The 20,412-nt window shown below is 43.0% G+C and overlaps 1 protein-coding gene across 2 annotated transcripts in view; it reads left to right on the forward strand.

Annotated features, from left to right (window-relative positions):
• MOB2 (MOB kinase activator 2) overlaps positions 1-18,291 on the forward strand; it is a 109,110-nt gene extending 90,819 nt beyond the window's left edge. For both annotated transcript variants that reach the window (XM_066552496.1, XM_066552495.1), the window contains exons 2-5: positions 7,988-8,148; positions 9,353-9,446; positions 15,585-15,709; positions 16,955-18,291. In XM_066552496.1, the coding sequence (XP_066408593.1) occupies positions 7,988-8,148; positions 9,353-9,446; positions 15,585-15,709; positions 16,955-17,268 (694 nt within the window). In that variant the 3' untranslated portion in view covers positions 17,269-18,291. The remainder of the gene's footprint in view (positions 1-7,987; positions 8,149-9,352; positions 9,447-15,584; positions 15,710-16,954) is intronic.
• Positions 18,292-20,412: the final 2,121 nt, after the last annotated feature.

The following is a 20,412-nucleotide window of genomic DNA, read 5'->3' on the forward strand; positions in this document are numbered from 1 at the left end:
GTGGGGGACCCTGGGCACCAGCAGCCCCTGGGAGTTGCTGTGCCTCTGAGGCACCTCTGTGGGCAAACACCCAGCTTGTGCTGGGAGATGATGCACCAGGGAGGTAAGAAGAATCATAGCTGTTTGGGATGGAAAAGACCCTTGAGGTCATTGAGTCTGCCATTAAACTGTATCCACACATCCTAAATACTTCCAGGGATGGTGACTCCACCAGTTCCCTGGGCAGCATGTTCCAGTGCCTGATAACTCTTTGTTGAAGAAATTTTTTCCTAATACACAGCCCTGAGGCCATTTCCTTTTGTCCTGTCTATTGTCACCTGGGAAAAGAGACCTTTTCTTGCTGCAGCCTCCTTCCAGGTAGTTGTAGAGAGTGGTGAGGTAGCCTGAGGCTCCTTTTCTCTTGGCCACACAACCCCAGCTCAGTCAGCTGTTCCCTGTAAGACCTGTGCTCCAGCCCCTTCACCAGTAGGCGGTGGGTGGGGAGTCCTACAGAAGGGCCTGATGTGCCAGACGTGGCATGGTGCAGGTGCCCCCTGTTCTTGCTTTTCCAGCAGCACCAGCTGGAGCTCAGTCTGGCCCTACAGAATGTTTTGGGCTTTCTGTTGAGAAGCAGCATTATGAAATAATGTTATGGCACTTGTCATCCTTAACATGCCTGCCATGCCTTGGCACCGACTGTTTACAGCAGAGCATCCGGAGGCCAAGCAAAGATTCCCTTTTAAGGCAAAGAGCCACTATGAGAATCCCAAAGAAAAAGTTTCCCTGGCATGTAGGGTACATTCTTCTTTCCTCCTCCTCTTAAATAAACTATTAGTAACTTTTAAAAACAGAACAAAAATGAAGAAGCAGGGCCAGAAATGCTGCCAAAGATGCTTTATGCTGTGCAGCCCCCTTAGACCTGTGCAGCAACCAAGCCCTGGAGCTGACCCAGGGCAGGAGAGGGGAAGAATGAAGCTGAGATCAGAGAGGTCTGTCAGAGACCTGTGGCAGGAGGAGATTGGAATGGAGACTGCCGTAAAAAGCTTGGTCTCCTTCCCTTCTACAGCGCTGGAGAAAAGCACTGTGCACAGCAATCTGAGAACAATTGCACTGAATGCTGCACTGGGATTTGGACTTGCTTTCCAATACCTTGCACAGCTTCCTTTCCCATGCTGATGTTCTTTTCTTTCCCAGTCCTGAATGTGGGTATGTACATCCAGGATTTGTGTTCTGGGTGTGCTGTCACGTGGCATTTCCAGCTGAAGACTAAGCAGTGATCTGGGTTAAAACAGGACCTGGGATTGCAGAAAAACCTCCAGAGGTGCTAATCTTGTGTGTTTCAAAGAAAGAGGGGAAATACAAACATCATCTCTAGCAGTGTTCTCAAAGAAAGGGCAGCTTGACTGATGTTTGAGGAAGCTGTTATTCCCCTTTTTGTGCATGCTGTACAAGTATAAACAAAGACACTGAATTACCAAGAAGGGATTTAAGTTCTGTAGCCCTTCTAAGTTCTGTAGCCCTTCTAAGTTTCCAATTCTTGCCCTTAACTGAGGAGAAAAGGCAATGGGCTGCTGGGTAGGAAACTGGACAGCCTTCAAGAGTTTGTTCCTGACCCGTAAGAACTGGCGTAACCTGCTTCTTCATTGTTCTTGTCACTTGGACTCGTAAATTGCAGCTCATAAAACTGTTTCCTTCCTGCTATGAATGGGTTCAGGACTCCCGTGCTTACGCAGAATGTTTGTAACCAGAAATTAACTGATAATTTCTTTACAGTAAAGGGCCATGTAAAAAGCCTATAAAGGTAAAAAGTATATCTGTGAGCAGCTGACCTGGTTTACCTTACAAAGCTGTAGCCTTCTGTGCATGGCTGAAATCACTGTGTTTTTCCTTTCTGCAAAGGGAGTGCATTAGAGCAAGAGACCTTGAATATTGGAATTTTTTTGCCTTAATGTGTTTTACTCCCTCTTCTGTTCTTCTCACATCCCCTTTGACTCCCTAGCCAAAGAAGGGAAGAGGAGAGAAGCTAAAATGCAAACATCCAGTACACCTTTAATTCTGAATTCTAAGCCCTTATTCACTGGAAGAATAAAAACAGTGTTCATAAAGTTTGGCCTGAAGGGCACTGCTACAATGTTGTCTTACTGCCTCTCCAGTTTTGTCTTTTAAGAAGCTAACCCCTATCCTTAGAGTGCCAAAAAAGTGGGTTTTGGTAGGATTTCTTCACTTTATAACGCTTCATATAGTATGTGTGTTTTGAAACACACCACTTCAAAAAGACATTTTAAAATTGCATGATAAAAACTCAAAGGCCCAGATAGTTTGAGATATCAGCTAGTTCAGTGTGTAGAGTGTACTTGGAATATGGTGTTGCTGTTACAGACAGTAATCTATGTAAAATGTTCTAGTTGGGAGTGCACCATTTAAACCCTAAACTTTTCCAGATTGTGAACTACACAAATTGTAAAATGCAAGCCAAGTGACTAGAAAATAACCCCAAACCTTTGAGTGTTGTTTTTAATATAATTTTATAATATTTCTGTGGGCATCTTTGGTTTTGATGTTCCTTAAAACAGTTTTTTTTCTTTTTGTGTCATTTTTTTGCGTGCATTGCTGTGGACTGCAGGGCTGTACTCTCACCAACACTAATGGAATATGTCACAGCTGGATTGGCAGCAGTGGAGACTTGCTCTCTTCTGAATTTGTGGGAATTGCTAGGATTATAGCAGTTAACCTTGTGTAAGGCATAGGGTCAGTCGCTAAAAAAAGCCCACAAAATCCCACCACATTAATCACAAAATATGTGTCTTGTCCTATAAGGTTCTTGATCCATGGTGATTTTCATCCTCACAGACTTGAGATGGCTTGTGAGTTTTGAAGTTTGTAAACAGAGACAAATTTGCCATGTGAGGCCTGTCAGACCTGTTCTGTAAATTTTCCAATGGAAATTGGAGTGTTTGAGATTTGGTTGGAATCTGAAACTGGTGCATGTTCCAGAGGGAGTGATGGGAGTTTTACCTGCAGCTCTGGTCATCACCACTATAGACTTTTAAAATAACTTCTTTAACTTTCTAAAGTTACTCTTACTTCTATTTTAATATGCCAGATTAAAATGAGAAAACCCACTGCTAACATTTCCTTCCATAAGGAAAAGTAAACAGCCATTCATCCCAAGAACAGTTAGTTTGGTGTGGAGGATGGGGAAGGGGGATCAAGGTATCATCAGTTGTCCTTGGAGAGATTTCAGTTTCAGATGCAATGTGAGAAGCTGCACAGCTTGCTGGGGACAGCAAGAAATTATTTTAGCTGTGCTGGTTTGCTCTGGAAAAGGAAAAAGGAATCCTGAACTGGTAGAGATCATCTAAAATAACATGGTCAGTTTAGGGAAGTTTGGCATTTAATAAATCATTAGTCTTCCCTCTGTATGATCAACCTGGATGCCTGGTACAATTCTGAAGTGAACTACATCAGGTTATGAAGCACATCCACACTGGGATGTGGAGGCATTGAGTCCTGGTCCTTCTTCAGCTAAATCAGATTGCTTCATGTGTGCTTCTTTCCAAACAAACCATGTTGGTTTACACTGAAGCACATCTTTAGTATTTGTACCATGAATCAGCTTTGAACCTTACAGACAGAGTCTGCTCTGAAATGGGAATAACACTCCTCAGAATGGTATTAAAACTAAACCTCGATGGTGTTTTGAAGATGCTGTGAAGTACAGGGTTTTTTTAAACCAAGAAATTACTGAGCATCTGATCAAGAAGGAAATGACAGAGAAAGATAAGAGGAGGATCATTAATAACTGACATGGGATAAGAAAGCAAGTTGGGAAATGGGCAATTTTCTTTGATCTTAACAAAGCAGTTAGACTGGGGAAAAAATCATCAGTGGGGCTGTCACTTGGTGGAGTGTCTTCTACCTCTCTTTCTCCAGTGAAATCCAGGCAAACTTGCAGCTCATGTGTGTTCTGGCTGGACACAAGGCTGAGTGTGGCAGCCCTGCTAGAAGCATTAGTTTTGTACAGTCTTGGCCTGGTGCCAGTTTGCTGAACCTTCTTCTAAGATTTCAGGCAAGCCATCTCTCTTCTGCCATTTCCCATCACTTTTCCCTCTCTGAAATTTATTTTTGGGTGTGACTTGGCCTGTGGCATCACATTGAATTGAGTGCTTAAAACCAGAGGCAGACCTAGCCTGGGAATTGTCTGTGGAATTAGTTTGTACTCTGGTTTGCCTGTCAGTAAAAACTGTGGAGTGCTGTCTCTTTGGGTTCCCTAAAGATATTTCTATCCTTAGGTAGCATTTAAGTACTCTTAGACAGGACTTGTGGACAGCTGTAATCCACCAAACTGCTGCTTAACAGCTACTTCTGCAGCTGCTTGGGTGATACAGTTGATGTGGCATGGACATGTTAAGACAAATTTAGCAGAATTCTCTAATTTTTGAAGAAAGACTCATGTAAACTTTAATCAGGACTTGAAGTGCCTATAGCTGTGTTTGGAAAATTCTGCTCTTTTTGTGGTCTTAGATGACAGTTATGTTTTCCAATAAACAGTCATTTGCAGGTGATGAATTTTGATGTTTCCTAAAGAGAACAGTAAAACTACTGTTCTTGACTTTTTTTTTATTTGTGTACTTTAAACATAAAATGAAAAATTAAGGAAGGCATCTTGAATGAGAAGAGCGCGCAAAAAGGAGGTAATGGATGTTTCACACTGTGCCTTTGGAGTTGAGTCCAGCTGGTGTTTTCTTAAGAGGTTTTTGAAACAGCAGTGAGCTTGGATGTAGGCCTGAGCTGAGGGAAGGAAGCTTATTCCTGAACTTTGCACTATTTGGTAATCCTGGTGGTTGGGAACCAGCTTTGGTTTATGTGGAATATGGAAGTATTCTTGGTTGATTCTTAATCATATGTAATTGTATTTCTAAAACAGGGGTTTTTTCATACTGCTCTATGCTCCAACCTTGTAAGTTTAAAAAGAAAATACTTTACATTATGGGCTGGTATTGATAGTTCCCAAACTAAAGCTACAGTTTTACAGCCTAGATTGAGCATGACTCAATTAATTTGAGTAAGTCACTAGAACCTAAGTTCTGCCTAATTGGAGAGGGATACATGCCCCAGTTCAAAATGACATTTTTAAGGCTAGATTTTTTTTTTTTTTGTCAGTTTGTACTTATAGTGCTGGGGCCATGTAGTGTCCCAGCTGCACTGCATGCAGGTCATGGAAATGCGCTGGTGTAAACAATTGCTGTGGTCTTGCTGTGGTCTCAGAAGCTGCAAAAGGTTAACAAGATGTTTGTGCTGCACAGGGCAATTTGACAGTCAGGTTTCAGTGGTGTGAATAAATCCTTTAATAGCGGTGATTCTGGGTGTTTTGCAGGTTCTGTGGTGATACCCAAGAGGTTTTTTATAAAACTAGCCAAAGCTTTGGATAGGGGCAGAGCATGGGATTCTTCAGAAAGCTTTTGTTTGAAGTGCTTCAGTTCCAGCACAAGGCAGTTGTGGAAAGACTTACACAATCTATTTAAATAAAGACTCCAAGTGGCTGCGTGTACTGATCCAATAGAGAATTGACATTTGTGTGAAAATGAGAGGCTTTGGATTCTGCCAAAGGACAGTGTAATGTTGTTTGCAGCAGCAAACTTGTGAAATATATTTAGTGTTGAATTTTTGTTTATTCTCTTGAAATGGGGAAGAGATGCTGCAGCGAGGATGAGGCACACCCCACCCATTCCCATGTGATGGAAGGCTTGCCTCAGTCTCGTGTGTCTTTCTTCCTTCTGTGGTTTCCCTCCACAGCCTGACTCTGACAGACTGTCTTTGACCTCTTTGTCTCTCTCTTCCCTCCTCCTCCTCACAGAAGACTGCTCTTAGCTGATGTGGCACAGCCCTAACCTGGGGCCCTTGGTTTAATTATCATGAACTACAGCAAAGACAGAAACTCTATCCAAACTACTTCTCACTGATAACTTTTTTCCCCGAGTGTGGTTAATGCGGTTTGTCAAACCAGTCTCAGAAGCTGAAGGTATTTTCTGCATGACTGTTACTAGAACTATAATTTAACTAAAAAAAATCAATTTATCCTTGAATGCCAGAATCCTGGCCCCCTCCCTCCCCAGCCAAATGAAACCCAGAAACCACTAAATGTAGCAAATGCAAGGGTTTGAAGACAGAAATAGTCTGACAAGCAGGAACTGTTATCTAACCGAGTAACCCCTCTGTATTAAGAGCCTTGCACTGAGGAATAACTGATTCTCATGTCCTAAAACATCCCCTTGTAGAGCAGCTATGAGAATTAATCCTTTAGTTTGGTTTCATTCTGTCTTTGTATTCTTTAGAAAGATGTTCCATGTTGTATTATTTAAAAAGATGTCACAGGCATCCCCTCTTAAACTATGAAGCCCACCTTTCTCATTAACATTGGAATGAAAGTGTGACCATCTGTTCCCTGCCAGACACCTGCAGTGCTTTCTGCACATCTCTGTAAATGCATCATGAGGCTGTAAGGGTATATTGTGCTGCTGTCACCAAGCTTTCCTCATGGTGGCCTTTCTGACATCCCTCTAGTCTTAATTTACAGTTTAGAGAGACGTGTGACAAGACTCAACACAAGTTTAAGCCAGTGAGCACTGGCAGTGCTGGTGACCAAAGTTAAAGTGCTGCTTTCCTGTGGAAGGCACGGCTCAGTCTCTGCCTGCTCCAGAAGGGATTATGTGGATGATGAATCTTTTTGAAGATGGGTTTAATAAACAGATCAGTAAAGAGGCCATGAAGAGAGAAAACTGAGTGATCATATTTCCTTTAAGAACAGCGCTGAGACTTCAAACACCATTCCAGGAAAGATGTGTATCACATCCTCACAGCAAAAATTAAGCCTGCATGTATCTCAGACAGGAACACAGCTGGAAGATTATTTAAGTGTGTTAAGAGCCAAAATGTGAGGTCTGTTTCCTTTGGATGAGATCTCAATGAGTTTTGACAGCAAACTTAATGCAGTCATCTGCAAAGGTGGGCTTGTCTTGACTTTACAGATCCTTAAAAATCACTTCAATGAAGACAGCCTGACATTAAAAAAGAACTGGCGTTTCTTCCTTATTTTTACATTATAATGGACAGCAAGTATTGTCCTATGATTGTGCCTCACCATTAAATAGCTCTTCCATCTCTGCTTAGGTGGATTTTTTTAACTGTAGGAACACATGGATGTTTGATCACATAGCCTAATAGACCACAGTGCTTGACCCACTGTCCTTCCTACCAAATCCCTATTCCAGGGTTGGGTTGAGAGTCTATTTAAAAAACAAGTGAGAGGAGCACTACTGATTACAGCAAACACTTTACAGATGAGAGATGAGAAGTCACAATATGCCATGGAGATAAATGTCTTGTATGGCATGTGGTTTCTGTGCTTTTATAAGTCCAAATGGGAGGTTATTTCATAAATGCATTCGGTTTCCAAGGGTTTTCAGAAAAACATGAACTCAGCTCTTTCTGTCCCAGGTAACCCTAGAATTGACAAAACAGGTAGTTTTGTGCTTATTACTGCTTTTAGCTGGAGTCACAGATGTTCACTTAAGAAGGCTTCTGATAGGGCTGGAGAGCAGGTAATGCTGTAGGCTCTGAAGGAGCAGCACCAGCTTTTCCAGCTGTCTTCTTGCAGGGGCCAGATTTGTTGTTTCTCAGACTCCTGTTCTGCAGGTGAGCAGGAACTGCCCATGTGAGCACCAACGCAGCAGGTTGTTGGTGCTCACATGGGCTCCTGCAGGCACAGAGCTTGTCACCACTGTTCACAGGCCTGAGGAGAGACCAGTGCTCTCCCAGGAGTTTGCAATCTCATCTGGCCAAAGGGCAGGGGAGATGGAGCAGCAAAATGAAGCTGCTGGTGAAGGGAATGCAGGAGGAGCAGTGTAAAGGCAAATGCAGGAATTTGGATGAACCAGCTGCTTTCAGGTTTCTATAGCTGTTCAACAGTAGAACTAACCCCACTTCTCTCTTTTTTAATCTTTTGCAGGAAGTCCAAGGGAAAGCCAAATGGTAAGAAGCCAGCACCAGAAGAGAAGAAACTTTACCTAGAGCCAGAATACACAAAATCCAGAATTACCGACTTCGAATTTAAGGAACTAGTGATGTTACCACGGGAAATAGACCTCAATGAGTGGCTTGCCAGCAACAGTGAGTATTATGTTCATACAGCTCTGAGCTTGCTGTCCATCCTCAAGAGGCCATTCATTCACTCTTTTTGCTGTTTTCAGTGCTTAGAGAAACACTCAGTGACTATTTATGCTTACTGTGTAATGCATGTCATTATACCTTGAGTGGTAATTAAGCTGTCTCATGCACAGCCCAGCTGTGCTCAGCAGCATGAAAGCCTTGATGCATTTCCTCCTTCCAGCCTCCTCCCTGTGGCACTGAGGGCACTGCAGTTTTGGATGCTCTTTGCAGAACCATCAAGATCCCCGTTGACTGCTTGCTAAACTGGCTGGTTCTGCATGTTTCTAACTTCAGCTACTGATCTTCCAGAAGCATTGTAAAAATGGAGTTTCTAAAGACTTGTATGTAAAGCAACTTAGGCCTAAAGCCTAAAGTTGTGAAGTCTTTTGGTCAGATTTTTTCCTCCCCACTCCTTCCAAATCTTGGTTGAATTATATTCAACAGTAGACAGGCTGAAATTCAGAGTTGTGACCAGCTACTGTGACTGAATGCTGTCCCTGTGCACTTCAGCCCTGACCTGCTGTACTTTGGTGGGCTGCTACTGCCTGTCCTCACCTGCATCTGTGGCCCACTTTTGTTTATGTTTTCAACAGTGTGTGGTAGAAGCAAGAAACTGCTTTAAACTGCACACTAGGAAAGTTTATAGACACTCATTAAGAAAAAGTGAGATTCCCCATGAGAAGTATTAAGAAGTTAAATTATCTCAGGAGATTTTTAAAAAGTAGAAGTGTACTAGGTTTCATGCTGCTTGTTTTTACAAGGAGACATGTTTTGGAAACTAATAGTGCTGTTTTCTAGCCACTGTAGATTTTAAGTCTGACTTCAAAAGAATGTAGCAAATTGTTTGCCTTCAGCTTATAGCAGAGTATTCTACTGTAAAAGTGAGGCTGATGACGGAGACACTTTCCAGTCTTGCTGCTTTGTGAGTAATAAGAGCTAATGCATCATGGTGCTTTCATCTTAAATCAAAACAAGAGCTTTCATTCTGTGTACCTCTTTGTTTTGCAGTTCATCATTAGGCTCATTTAGCTAAATCATGTTTAAATTTGTATGCAAGCTCAAGACTGAGGTTGTTTCACTTGCTGTATTTAAATAATTGTCTGGAGGATAACCAGTGTTTGAATGTATTTTACTTCTGAATTTCTTTACTTTGTTTATTTTTCAGCAACAACTTTCTTCCATCACATCAACTTACAGTATAGTACAATCTCAGAATTCTGTACAGGAGAGTCATGTCAGACCATGGCAGTGTGCAATACGTAAGTCAGTATTTTCGTTTGTTACACGTGCAAGGTTTCCATGTCTTCAGAGTCTCCTGGGGGAGGATATTGGTATTGGATGGCACCGGGCAAGTGTTTTACAGCAGGTCTCTACTTGTTGAGAATGTGTCAGCTGTGCATCCTCTTCTCTCCCTCCAGCAGGGAGGTGTGATGGAAATCTGTTTTTGTGGAGGACTAGGAGGAGGAGAATCTCTGAGTGCTCTAAGCTGGCTTTATAAGGTCAGATCAGAGAGGCAAATGACCACGTGTGTGCTTGGGGGAGAGGGAAAGGAGGGTGTTCAGGAAACTTCTTTGTCTGACCATGCAGGAGCCACTGTGGCAGTCAGTCATGAGCTGGGATCAAAGCCCCTTCACAGCTACACACTCCACACTCAGACCAGCTTTTCTCACTGGCTTGACCCAGGTTTTCCATAGCAGAGTCTCGGATATCCAGATCCTTAAAATTAACTTGGTACAGTAACTAAATAACCTCATAACAGCTCAATCCAGTGCCTCCAGGGAGGGGCCCCAAACAAAGGGAATTCTGGGCCTTTATAGTCTCACAGTTGAAAAAGCCTGAGTGAGTCTTGGGGTTGTCAGCTCCTGCTGTGTCTCTGAGTGTCACCTGGCTGGGTCACAGGTCCCCATGTCCTTTGCTGTGCCCCTGCCATGCAGAGCTCAGCCCTGAGCCTGCAGTGCAGCTGTACCTGCACAGAGTGTGCTCCTGAGCAAGGGCAGGGCAGGACTGTCTGTACTGGTCACAGTGCTGGGTTCCAGGGAAGGCAGGGCAGGAGAGGTGAGTTGTGAAAACCTCAGAGGGTGCTTCTGAGAGCTGGAATGCTGACACAGCTCCAGGCTGCTGGTGGATAACCTCTAGCCTGACGTGAGCCACAGGCTCTCTGCCTGAGCCCCTGGGCACAGAGGACACAAGTGCCAGCTTTGCAACAGTAAGGAAAACTTTTGGTTTGGCATTTTTCCGCCTCTAGAACTTAGAAGACTTTAACATGGACTAGCAGTTAGTTCTGGAAGAAAGCTTTGTAGTGTTACTGGACAGTGTGAATAGCAGAAAAGTTACAATAAACTTCTGCTCCTGATGAGCACAGTCCAACATGGTGGAATATGAGATCTAGTCAAGTATGAATATGCCTGTTGTGTTTTGGGTTTTTTTCCCTCCAACATGTGTTGATAGTCCTTTTCTTCCCCCCTCTTGCATTTCCTGGGATTAATTTACTTGAGATGGATTTTAAAAGAGATGACTGGGCAGTAATGTCACAGTACATCAAACAACATCCCAGGGAATGTATGCAACAGAACCTCTATTTTGTATCTCTGACAATCATTACATAATTCTTAGAAGGAAAGCCTTGCTTAATGCACTGGTCTATCTTGTAGACTTGAAATTAATATCAGGGGCTTTCTTTGAGAGCACTTAAAAGCATGCAAAGTGTATGGAGGGTATTTTTGCATGTAGAAGGAATGATAACTGTGTCAGAGAGTTAAAGGCCATACTAGAGACTTTGAAAGCAAGCTGGAAGAGAAGGTAATAAATTTCTGTTGGACCCAGATTTTATCAAAAGGAGACAGCCTGTCTCTAAATAAGAAATGGTGAGCAGTAAGATGAGTGTTTTGTTGATTCTTGTTCCCAAGCGTGCTCATGTTTAAATTCCTGATGTAGCACTGGCAGTCCCAAGCATAGAGTTCAGCTGTTTATCCCCTTGGCTGGTGGGAAATAGTGGCTAAAAGGAGGTGGTGATTGGGAACCTGCATTAGTGTTGCTCCATTCTGCTCTGGTGAGCCTTTAACAAGAGTTTTCTGTAAGCACCTTGTGCTGCAGAATAAAGAGAGGAAGTGCCTGTAGGCAACTGCAGCTGTAGCCTGTATTTTTAGTGGTAGGGACTGATAGCAGAATGTTCCTATCCTTTGTTTTGGAAAACTGAAAAATTGTGCTATTTGGAAATAACAGGAAGCATGTCTGCACTTGGGTGAAGCACTTGAAATGGCTTGTGTGTAGCTAAATCATAACAACCTCAGTACCTTCCTGTACTTGGGGGCAGGTGGCTGATTCACATCTGCAAACGGGAGGCTGCTTGCTTCTAGCAAATGTGTGGGTCTGTGAAAAAGCCACCAAGGTGAGATCAGCTGCCTACACACCTCAGCACAGTTCAGCTCTGTGGGCCCCTTTCATAACTCTGTTCTCCAAATCCTGATCTTTTTGTTCTGCCTTTCCTAGCTCTGGTTAGCTGAGGATGTGCTTGTTGTGTTGGAGGAGCACCGGTTGCTGTGGCTTATTGTGCCTTGGACCTGTCTCCAGTGTTTAAAGAGAGACACCTGAACACTGGTGTCAGTTGCTGATTAACCTGATGGACACTCCAGGCTTAGCCCTCTGTGGCTGTGATCTGTTTGTTGCTTTCCTTTGGAATAAAATAGCATCTGGCTATGTAAGATTGCCATAGAATTACAGTAGCTTGGAATTTAGGTGCAGTTTGCCATTGTTTCCCTTGCTGATTTCTTGGGTAGTTCCATATGAAAGTCTTCATTCTGTTCCACTTTTATATTTTCCCTGCTGAGTACTTTATTATACATTTTGGATCACATCATTCTGGTCATGCCTAAGAAAGGCTTTTTTTATTTATGGTTGAGGTGTTCAAGTAACTACTAAGAACTGGTTGCTTGTCAAGTTACTTGACATTCAGATTGCACTGCAAGTACCCAGTCCTAAATTTAAAGTATTTGCTGGCACAATAAGCACTGGTTGAAGTTAAATATTTGAGGTAAGGTTTTAACATCTGAGAGAAGCTGCAGCCAAGTGACAAACTGCAGACAGATGCAGCTTTCAGCCCTCTGTCAGATACATGAGATAGCACAGCCATCTGCACACAGCAAGGAGGAGAATTTCTGCTTACGGTCACTAGGAGACATCTGACCAAAACTTAGTCTCAGTGTAGAACAGATGGAAGCATTTGCTGGCAAGGTGGGATAATGCCAAGAGAAATACCATGATGGCCAGTTATCCTCAAACTTTAATGAGGGTGAATGAATACAACTTTGAGAATTACTTAATTTTGCTCATTAATGTGTTTATCACATGTTGTAAAGCAGGTACTATATTTTAACATGGTATTTACTATTAAAATTTAGTATGCTTTATAGCTTATTATTACACAAACCAGCTTTAAAGCACCCTGAGCTATAAATTGGTTTTCTAGCTGACATTTAGGTAAAACTCCTCAAAGTGCTGCAGTGAGTGTAATAAATAAGAGCTTGTGTAAGTGCTGTACTTAAAAGGATAAGTCTACAAAACTCCTGAGGCAGAAATGAAGAATGAATGCAAACTTTCAGGAAGCCCACCTTGCAAAATGTTTTTGTCCAGTGAAATCCCTTAATTGTAATGCTTATCACTCTTTTTTTCTAATCTTAGTCTCCTTTCTCATGCTTATCTTCCCCTTAGTGTCTCTGCATAGGGAGAGGATTTCCTTCTAGAGTGCTTAATTAAAATTTGTAAGTTTTACATTTCCCTAGGTATATGATTTTACATGATGCCTCCTTTCTCTTCTCTGCCATCCAAACACTGCTTAGCCCCTGTGAAGCCATCAGAGCTGTTCCAGCTGCTCACAAGCACTATACTCCTGCCTCTGGCTTTCTATCCTCCTTTCTTCGTGTTGCCTGTTTTTTGGTATTTCTACCAGGACGGTCTCTCCTCCTTTTCCAGGGAAAATAATTCCCACTGTATATGCTTTTCCCTCCTTCCAAAAGCCTTTCTTGTATATTGGTGTAACTCCTGTTCTGCCTTGGGTTCTGTGTCATCAACACTAGCCCAGAATGTTTTAGAGGAAAAAGGATAAAGCACATAGATATATTAAGATGCAGTATTGTGATTTCATTTGTGATTTCACATGTGTTATGCTTCATTATTTGCATCACAGGCTTTTTTCTCTGGTAAACCCATAGTCGTTTCTCCCTGGGATTTAGAATGGAGCTGCAGATTCCTCATAGTCTCCATACTGGGGAGATTTAAATCTGCAGTTTTTGAAAAGTGCCCTTAAGTCTCATCCTCCTGTCCTTTCTGCTTCCCATCCATTCCCTAATATGGGACTGTGCTGTCACAGTGCCAGTGGTGGAATGCAATTAGGCTTCTGTGCCCAAGTGAGCCCTTGCATGGCCCCAGAGCGCTGCTGTCCTGTTCATGGAGATAACTGCAGCGTGGGTGGAAGCCATGGACCAGGTGCGAGATGTTCATGGCACGTCAGGGGCTCCCTCCTCTCTTCCCATGAGAGCTGGGAAATCTGTTCAACAGCACCTGGAACATGAGGAAAACACATGACTAATCAACAGGACAGTCCTTGTAGTTATCCCCTTACTGTTAATGATTCTTCTGTTTAATTCCAGTTTGGCATAATAATTTCCTAATTTTCAAGGAAAGGCAGGAAGGCTGGGCAGTGGGATGCTAGAGCAGATTTATTCACTTACGTGAGAATATAAGTGAACTTGTACAGTTGCCAAATTGTTTCTTTTGACTAAAATCCAATTATCAACACTCAGTTTTGCACCCAAGGGCAGCTCTAAAGTGTGCTTTCTGTCTTGCAGTTGAGGATTCCTGCAGCATGAGAGAGCTACTGGGGTAGAACAGTGCAACCTGCCTCTGCTCCTGGTGACAACATTGTCTTAAGACCCAGAATAAGGCAGAATTGCCTGAGTCTGTCTCTCTCTACAGGAGTAGGCAAACAAGGTTGTGTTGGTGCACCGCATTGTGTAATTCCTTAGAGGTGGATTGTACAAAGGTAGTGAGCAGTGGTGAAGAGCACAGTCTGTGCCTAAGGGCCCAAGTGCTGGGTTTGATGCCTGACATAGCTCTGAAAAGAACTTTTGACTCCTACTGTTTTCACCCACTCACCTTTTTACTCAATTTTGCAGTCAATCCTTTTCTCTCTAGTAAAGGACAGAGTGATCAAATACTACATAGTGAAAAGGAGCTGAAAGAAAAATTCTAAAACCTTAATGTTTTCAGAACTACTTTGTAGTTACCTTTCCTAACTTGAACTCCTCTACTTATTTCTGCAGCTTCCTCTTGTTTTCTTGTGGCTTGGGGCATGAACAGTAAGAGTGTCATTGGGGAAGACCAGTACAATGGATTTCTTACCAGCCCTATCATGATATAGGACTGTGTCTTGAGCTTAGACTTTCTGAAGAAAGTTCATAAACTGGAACTCAGGGCTCTTCTAATGTGACATAGGAATAAAAACTTGAAAAGTGTTTTTCTGAATTCTTTATCTGTAAAACATTTTTCTATGTCTGCCTAATCAAGTGGGTAGCTGCTCTCAGTAGCAGTTAGAGATGCTTTAATTACCCATGACTTTTTCTTAAAAAGGAACAAACATTTAGTTGTTTTGTAGCCTTCAGATTGTGTGTTAGCTGAAGGATGGCTGCAGTTAATCAAAATTATTATGGCTAACTGATTGAATTATGGTTGCTTTTGGAGAGCTAGTATCTCCTGGTAAGTTGCAACAGGAATATTCACTGGTGGCAGAATCACATGTAAATTCAGGTGTTTGTGGGAGTCTGTAACTGGAACTTAAGGAGCAGAGTTCACTGCTGGGATGGATGTGCAGAAGGGGCCCCAAAACTTCCCCCGGGATTGCATTTTGGAACACCTGAAATCACTGCCAGTGCTAGAGAGCCCCTGGCTGGGAAAGGTGGTGCTCTGGAGCCACCGTCTGACTGTTTCACAGTATTGCAGTACAGAACTAATTTATGCTCTCTGACGTTAAGCATCAGAAGTTCATCAGTTTGTCACTATGCAATGTTGTTGCCCCTTAAATATAGTTCAGTAATGCTTTCCTGTACACTTCTACAGACCGTATGTAAACCTGTCATGGATAGGGAATTATCAGCCCCTCAGCAGAACTCCTCCCCTTGCAGTCTTGTCAGCAAGGCTTTCTGTGCTTGGTGCTGCCACCTGCACTCTGGCCTAGACTGATAGGGAGAGACAAAATCGGCCAGCACAAGTTCAAGTTCTTTGATGCACAAAGAAGTGAGTCTGTTCTGTAGCAGCTGTTGTTTTGTGTTACTTGGACAGAGCCCCTTGGAGGAGTAGCTGAGGAGCAGAGTGTGGTGTGGTGACCCTGTCCCTTCTCTCCACAGACAGTACTACTGGTATGATGAGCGGGGAAAGAAGATCAAGTGCACTGCTCCTCAGTACGTTGACTTCGTCATGAGTTCAGTGCAGAAACTAGTGACAGATGAGGATGTCTTTCCAACAAAATACGGTATGGCTGCTGCCTGGGGCTCTTTGGGGTGCCATCAGTCAGCTGACAGTTGGCATTTGTCTCTGAATAACAGACAGCTTTCTCATTTTGGTCTGATGGGTTTTAGTTTGGTTTCTTTTGTAGTTTTGGTTGTTTGGGTTTTTTTTAAGGAAGATTATAACTTTGGTTGATGGTTGCAGTAAAAGAAGACTTACCCTCTTAATGTGTGAACTAGGGTGAAAGTCTCACAAACCTGACCCCTTGGCCTATATCTCATCATCAGCACCTCTTTTTCTTCAGGCATTTTGAGATGATCTAGCCTGGATTATAGAGGATAAAATTCTGAAAACAGTCAGCATTTGTGTGTTCAATACAGTTTGTTGATAGCAAACTTCAACCTTTGTGTGCCTTTACTATTTCCATTAGAGCCTCAATGCATTAAGAAATGTGGGTAATAAATTGGATTGCAGCAATGTGGCTTGCTTTCTTTGCCCAAGGCTCTGCATTGTCTCTCATAGTGTTTGCAGTCTCCTTTTCCATACAAAGATTAAATAAGAATGTGATTTTTAAAGCTGAAAAGCAATAGCAAAGTAATTTTATCTCAAATTTGTATCCTAACAAGATTGCTACATGCAATGCCTTTGGTTAAGGGGAAGAAAATAGAAACTCGAAGCTATTGTAGGTGGGCTTAATCAGAACTAAAAGCAGCTGGCTTCATGAGCCACTTGAAGAGGTAATTGGGAAACTAGGACATTACAATATAGAAAACATTAGGCCAGCAGCCTTTGCTTACAAAGGAGGTAGTTTCTTTCCCCTTTGATAGAATATCAGCATGTTCAAGGGAACATGTTATATAAAGTTATGTACTAACTGCCACACACCACCACGGTCCATGTACCTTGGCTTCCATTTTAGGATCTCTGAACTGGTGTTCCAGGGGAAAATCCACTCTTGGACAAACTAGATAAGGACACAGAAGAACCTCTCATTTTTACAGCCTGTAACTAAAAAGTAGTGGCTTTAGAGAAGAACTACACTTGCTGCCTGATTTTTGAACCCTTATGGTTTAAAGTATAACTTCAAATGAAAATGCATAATACTGCCTTAGCCTTGTCCCCCAAATTCCTGTCAAAAGAGGGTGATATGACACAGGGCCCTCGGGTCGTTTGCTATGTAAGTTGGGCTGGTTGCTCTTACGCAGATGCTGCTGGGGGGCTGACAGTGAGCAGCTGGTGCTATCATGGTGTTTCTCCATCTTCCTTTCAGGCAAAGAATTCCCAAACTCATTTGAGTCCCTAGTGAAGAAGATCTGCAAGTACCTGTTCCATGTGCTGGCCCATATCTACTCCTCACACTTTAAGGAGACTTTGGCACTGGAGCTGCACGGACATTTAAACACACTCTACACACACTTTATCCTATTCATCAGGGAGTTCAACCTCGTGGACCCTAAAGAGACCACCATCATGGATGACCTCACGGAGGTCCTCTGCAGCAGCAGCAGCGGGAGCAGCAGTAACGGCAGCGGCAACGGGAGCAGCAACAGCGCGGGAGCACAGAACCACGTGAAAGAGAGATGAGCCCTCCTCCTGGACCCAAACTAACATTGTGAACAGTATAATCTATTGTGTGTATGTGTATGTATACGTTCAGATATACATACCGGCATATACAGTGATGAAAGCTGACCGCAGAGATGCTGCCACGCAGGACGCGCAGTCGTACGGGGCTGTACGGAGCTTTGGGTTCATGCGCCAGCTGGCGAGAAGTTGCACCAATTTTATTTTATTTTCTGTCCACTCCTCCTTTTACCTATTCAGATGGATGACGAGTGCTGTTTTTAGAGAAGAGCCAAGCTTGAGAGTGGGGCCACTCTTGGTTTTTTGTTTTGTTTTGGTTTTTTTCCCCCTATTGTTTGGTTGGTTGGTTTTCTATTTTTCTTTCTTTGGTCTCGAGTGCAAGCCCTTTGGTCTTTCTAGGATGGTGGTCCTGCCATTTAAAAAGTATCTATTATATTATAAGAAGTAACTTTTACTTTGAAGTGGCTTAAAATGCAGGTTTGTTTGGGGTTTTTTTGGGAGGGGTGGGGGTGGTTTTTTGGTTTGGTTTTACATAGACTGCCCCTTACCCTGCCGAAAGCTCCCCCCCACTGAGTGCATCTTGCCCTTTGTTAGCTTGGAATGGGAAGAAACTCCTGGCTTGACTAGAGTAGCAACTAGGAGCTTGCTACATGTTGAAAGTGGGCAAGATTCTCCAGTTGTCCCATCTACTCGGTCACAAAGTGTGAACGTGCAAGAGGATCCACAAACCTTTCTGCTTATTGCTCCTACAACATATATACTCTTTTCTCTGCTCCCCTGCCTCTTCTTTTCCCAGGCACACCTGCACAGGTAACAGGAGTAGGATCACTGCAGTCCAAAACCATGTGCAAGAGTCACCACCATTTGCTTTCCCTTGAACAGAGGCCCGGGGAGGGGGGGAGAAGGGTATACTGAGTCAGTCACCGCCTGTGCTAGAAAGATGGCTGTTGGCATAAAATTATATTGTTGGCTTATTTTAGTTCATCTGTTCTATAATAATAAAAACAAATCTATCAGCCACAAGCTTTGTTTTCATGTGTGCAGCGTCACAAGTCACCAGACCCCCACCCCTAGAGCCTCCCTTCCACCACTGAATGCTGCTGGCCCTGCTGGTAACCAGCTTTATAAATAATGGGTTGTTTTCCACCCTGTGATCTTACTATTATAATTCCTTGCTTTTTCCAGTAGCCCTAGGAACAGCCTCCCCAGGAAATATGAAGATATGCACCTCTTGGAGAGGGGCAGGTTTCCTCTTTGTGCACACATCCAATCTAAAAATGCAGTTCGTTCCTGGATAACTTGAAGCAAATACTGAACCACAGCATCTCTGGATACAGTATTATATCAGTACTGTATCTGGACAGTGATATTCCTTTCTTTCCTTCAAGTTTCCAATGGATTCATGCAGTCATTGTTTCCAGCTGGGGAAACAGTGACTGCAAGAATTCATTGCAAACTTGTATTTTTTGCTTGTATTTGTTCTTCTGTAAAAGCTGTCAAAGCTACTGGTTTTGGTCATTACCTGAGGCCTATGAATGATTAATAACTGACGTGGCATAAATTTGAGAAGGTTTTCCAGAATGAAGTCTGTAGCTGTAGTAAAAAGTTAGCAGAGACGGGAAGGTAGAACAAGTGCAAAGAAAAAAGCAAAGGGAAAGCACAACCAAGGGCTGAAATTAAAAAAAAAAAAACAATCAAAAACATAAACCAAAGAACAAAGCATGAGCAAGAAAGAGCAAAAGTGCAAGCAAGAAGAAAGCTTGTGAAGAAGAGTGCAATAGCAACAACAGATAATGACAAGTGTTCAAGTGAGAAAAAGACTAAAGCATGAAAGTGACATAAAGAGCAGAAAAAGGCATGAGCACAGGAGAAGGGAAGAGCAGGAGTGAGGGCTGGGTGGAGGGATTGAAAGCAACCTCAAAACTTGTGATGCCAAACTTTTCCTGTATTGTTTGTTTCTGGATTGTGGGTACCTCTCACTGACCTGCTCAGGTGAGTTGCTGTTAGTATAGTGGTCAGGAGCACTCCTTCCCCTCCATGTCCTCCTGCTGCAGCCTCCATTCCAGACCAATATTCCCATTCAGTCCCCATGCTGATGTGAGCCTTTCCATGACAATTCCCTGCACTAAAGTCTGGAGGGAAAAGCAAGGGTCAGCAGAAGGAACAGTGCCATTGGTAAGGCCCCTCTGCTGCTTGCCCTGAGAATAAAGTAAAGTTCAAGAAACTAATAGCAAGAAGCAACCAGTCAAACCCAAGTGACTTCTGGTAATTCACGATCTGCTTGTAAAAATGCAATTGTGTTTGCTCAATAGCCATTTACAGCAGAAGCATTTGAGAAAGGTTTAACTTGAACAAGAGGCAGTTCAACCCTGGAAAGACTGACCTGGCTCCAGCTCTTGAGTTTCCAGTCACCACACGGTGATGTCCATGTTGAACAAAAGGGGGGGACTGTGCCTTAACTTCCCATTGGAGAACTGGCAGAACCTTGTAACAAGTCTGGGAACACACGTGTTGGCTCCAAGCAGCAAACAATGCAGCTGCCAGGAGAGCAGTGCAGTCCCACAGAGCAATGCAGCTGCCAGGAGATCAGTGCAGTCCCACGGTACCTCTGGAGGAGCCTGCTGCTGTTGATGGCAGCTGTCCCAGCTTCGCTCTGCAGGCATTTGCAATTCCTGAAAGCACGGGCGCTTCCTCTGCCGGGGTAATCACTTTATATTTTACAAGCAGTTAACAAGAACACAAATATTGAATCCTGTTGTAGTGTGGCCTATCTTGTTGGGTTTAGCAGTGGGAATAAGGAAAACACTGAAATGGCGCCAACACCAATGTTCTTGTCAGGACTAAATGTTACTGTAAAGCTCAGCCTGGAGGCATCCCAGTGTATTTCAGTGCTTACTGAATTACACTGGAGGAACTTCAGATACAGAAATGCCACTAAGCCTTCAGAACTTGTCACTGACTTCCTCCCATGCTTGGAACATGTCACCATTGCCCACACTGTGAGCACTGGGCCTGAATTCACCTGGGACTAACAGGCTTAGGACTTCTCTAACACTGAAATGATGAATGAAATATTAAATTGTCATATGAAATTATCATATGAAGTATGAAATTATAATACTGTTACTTTAAATATGCTTTGTA

Source organism: Molothrus aeneus, chromosome 6 (genome assembly GCF_037042795.1).
Source record: "Molothrus aeneus isolate 106 chromosome 6, BPBGC_Maene_1.0, whole genome shotgun sequence".
NCBI classification, from domain to species: domain Eukaryota; kingdom Metazoa; phylum Chordata; class Aves; order Passeriformes; family Icteridae; genus Molothrus; species Molothrus aeneus.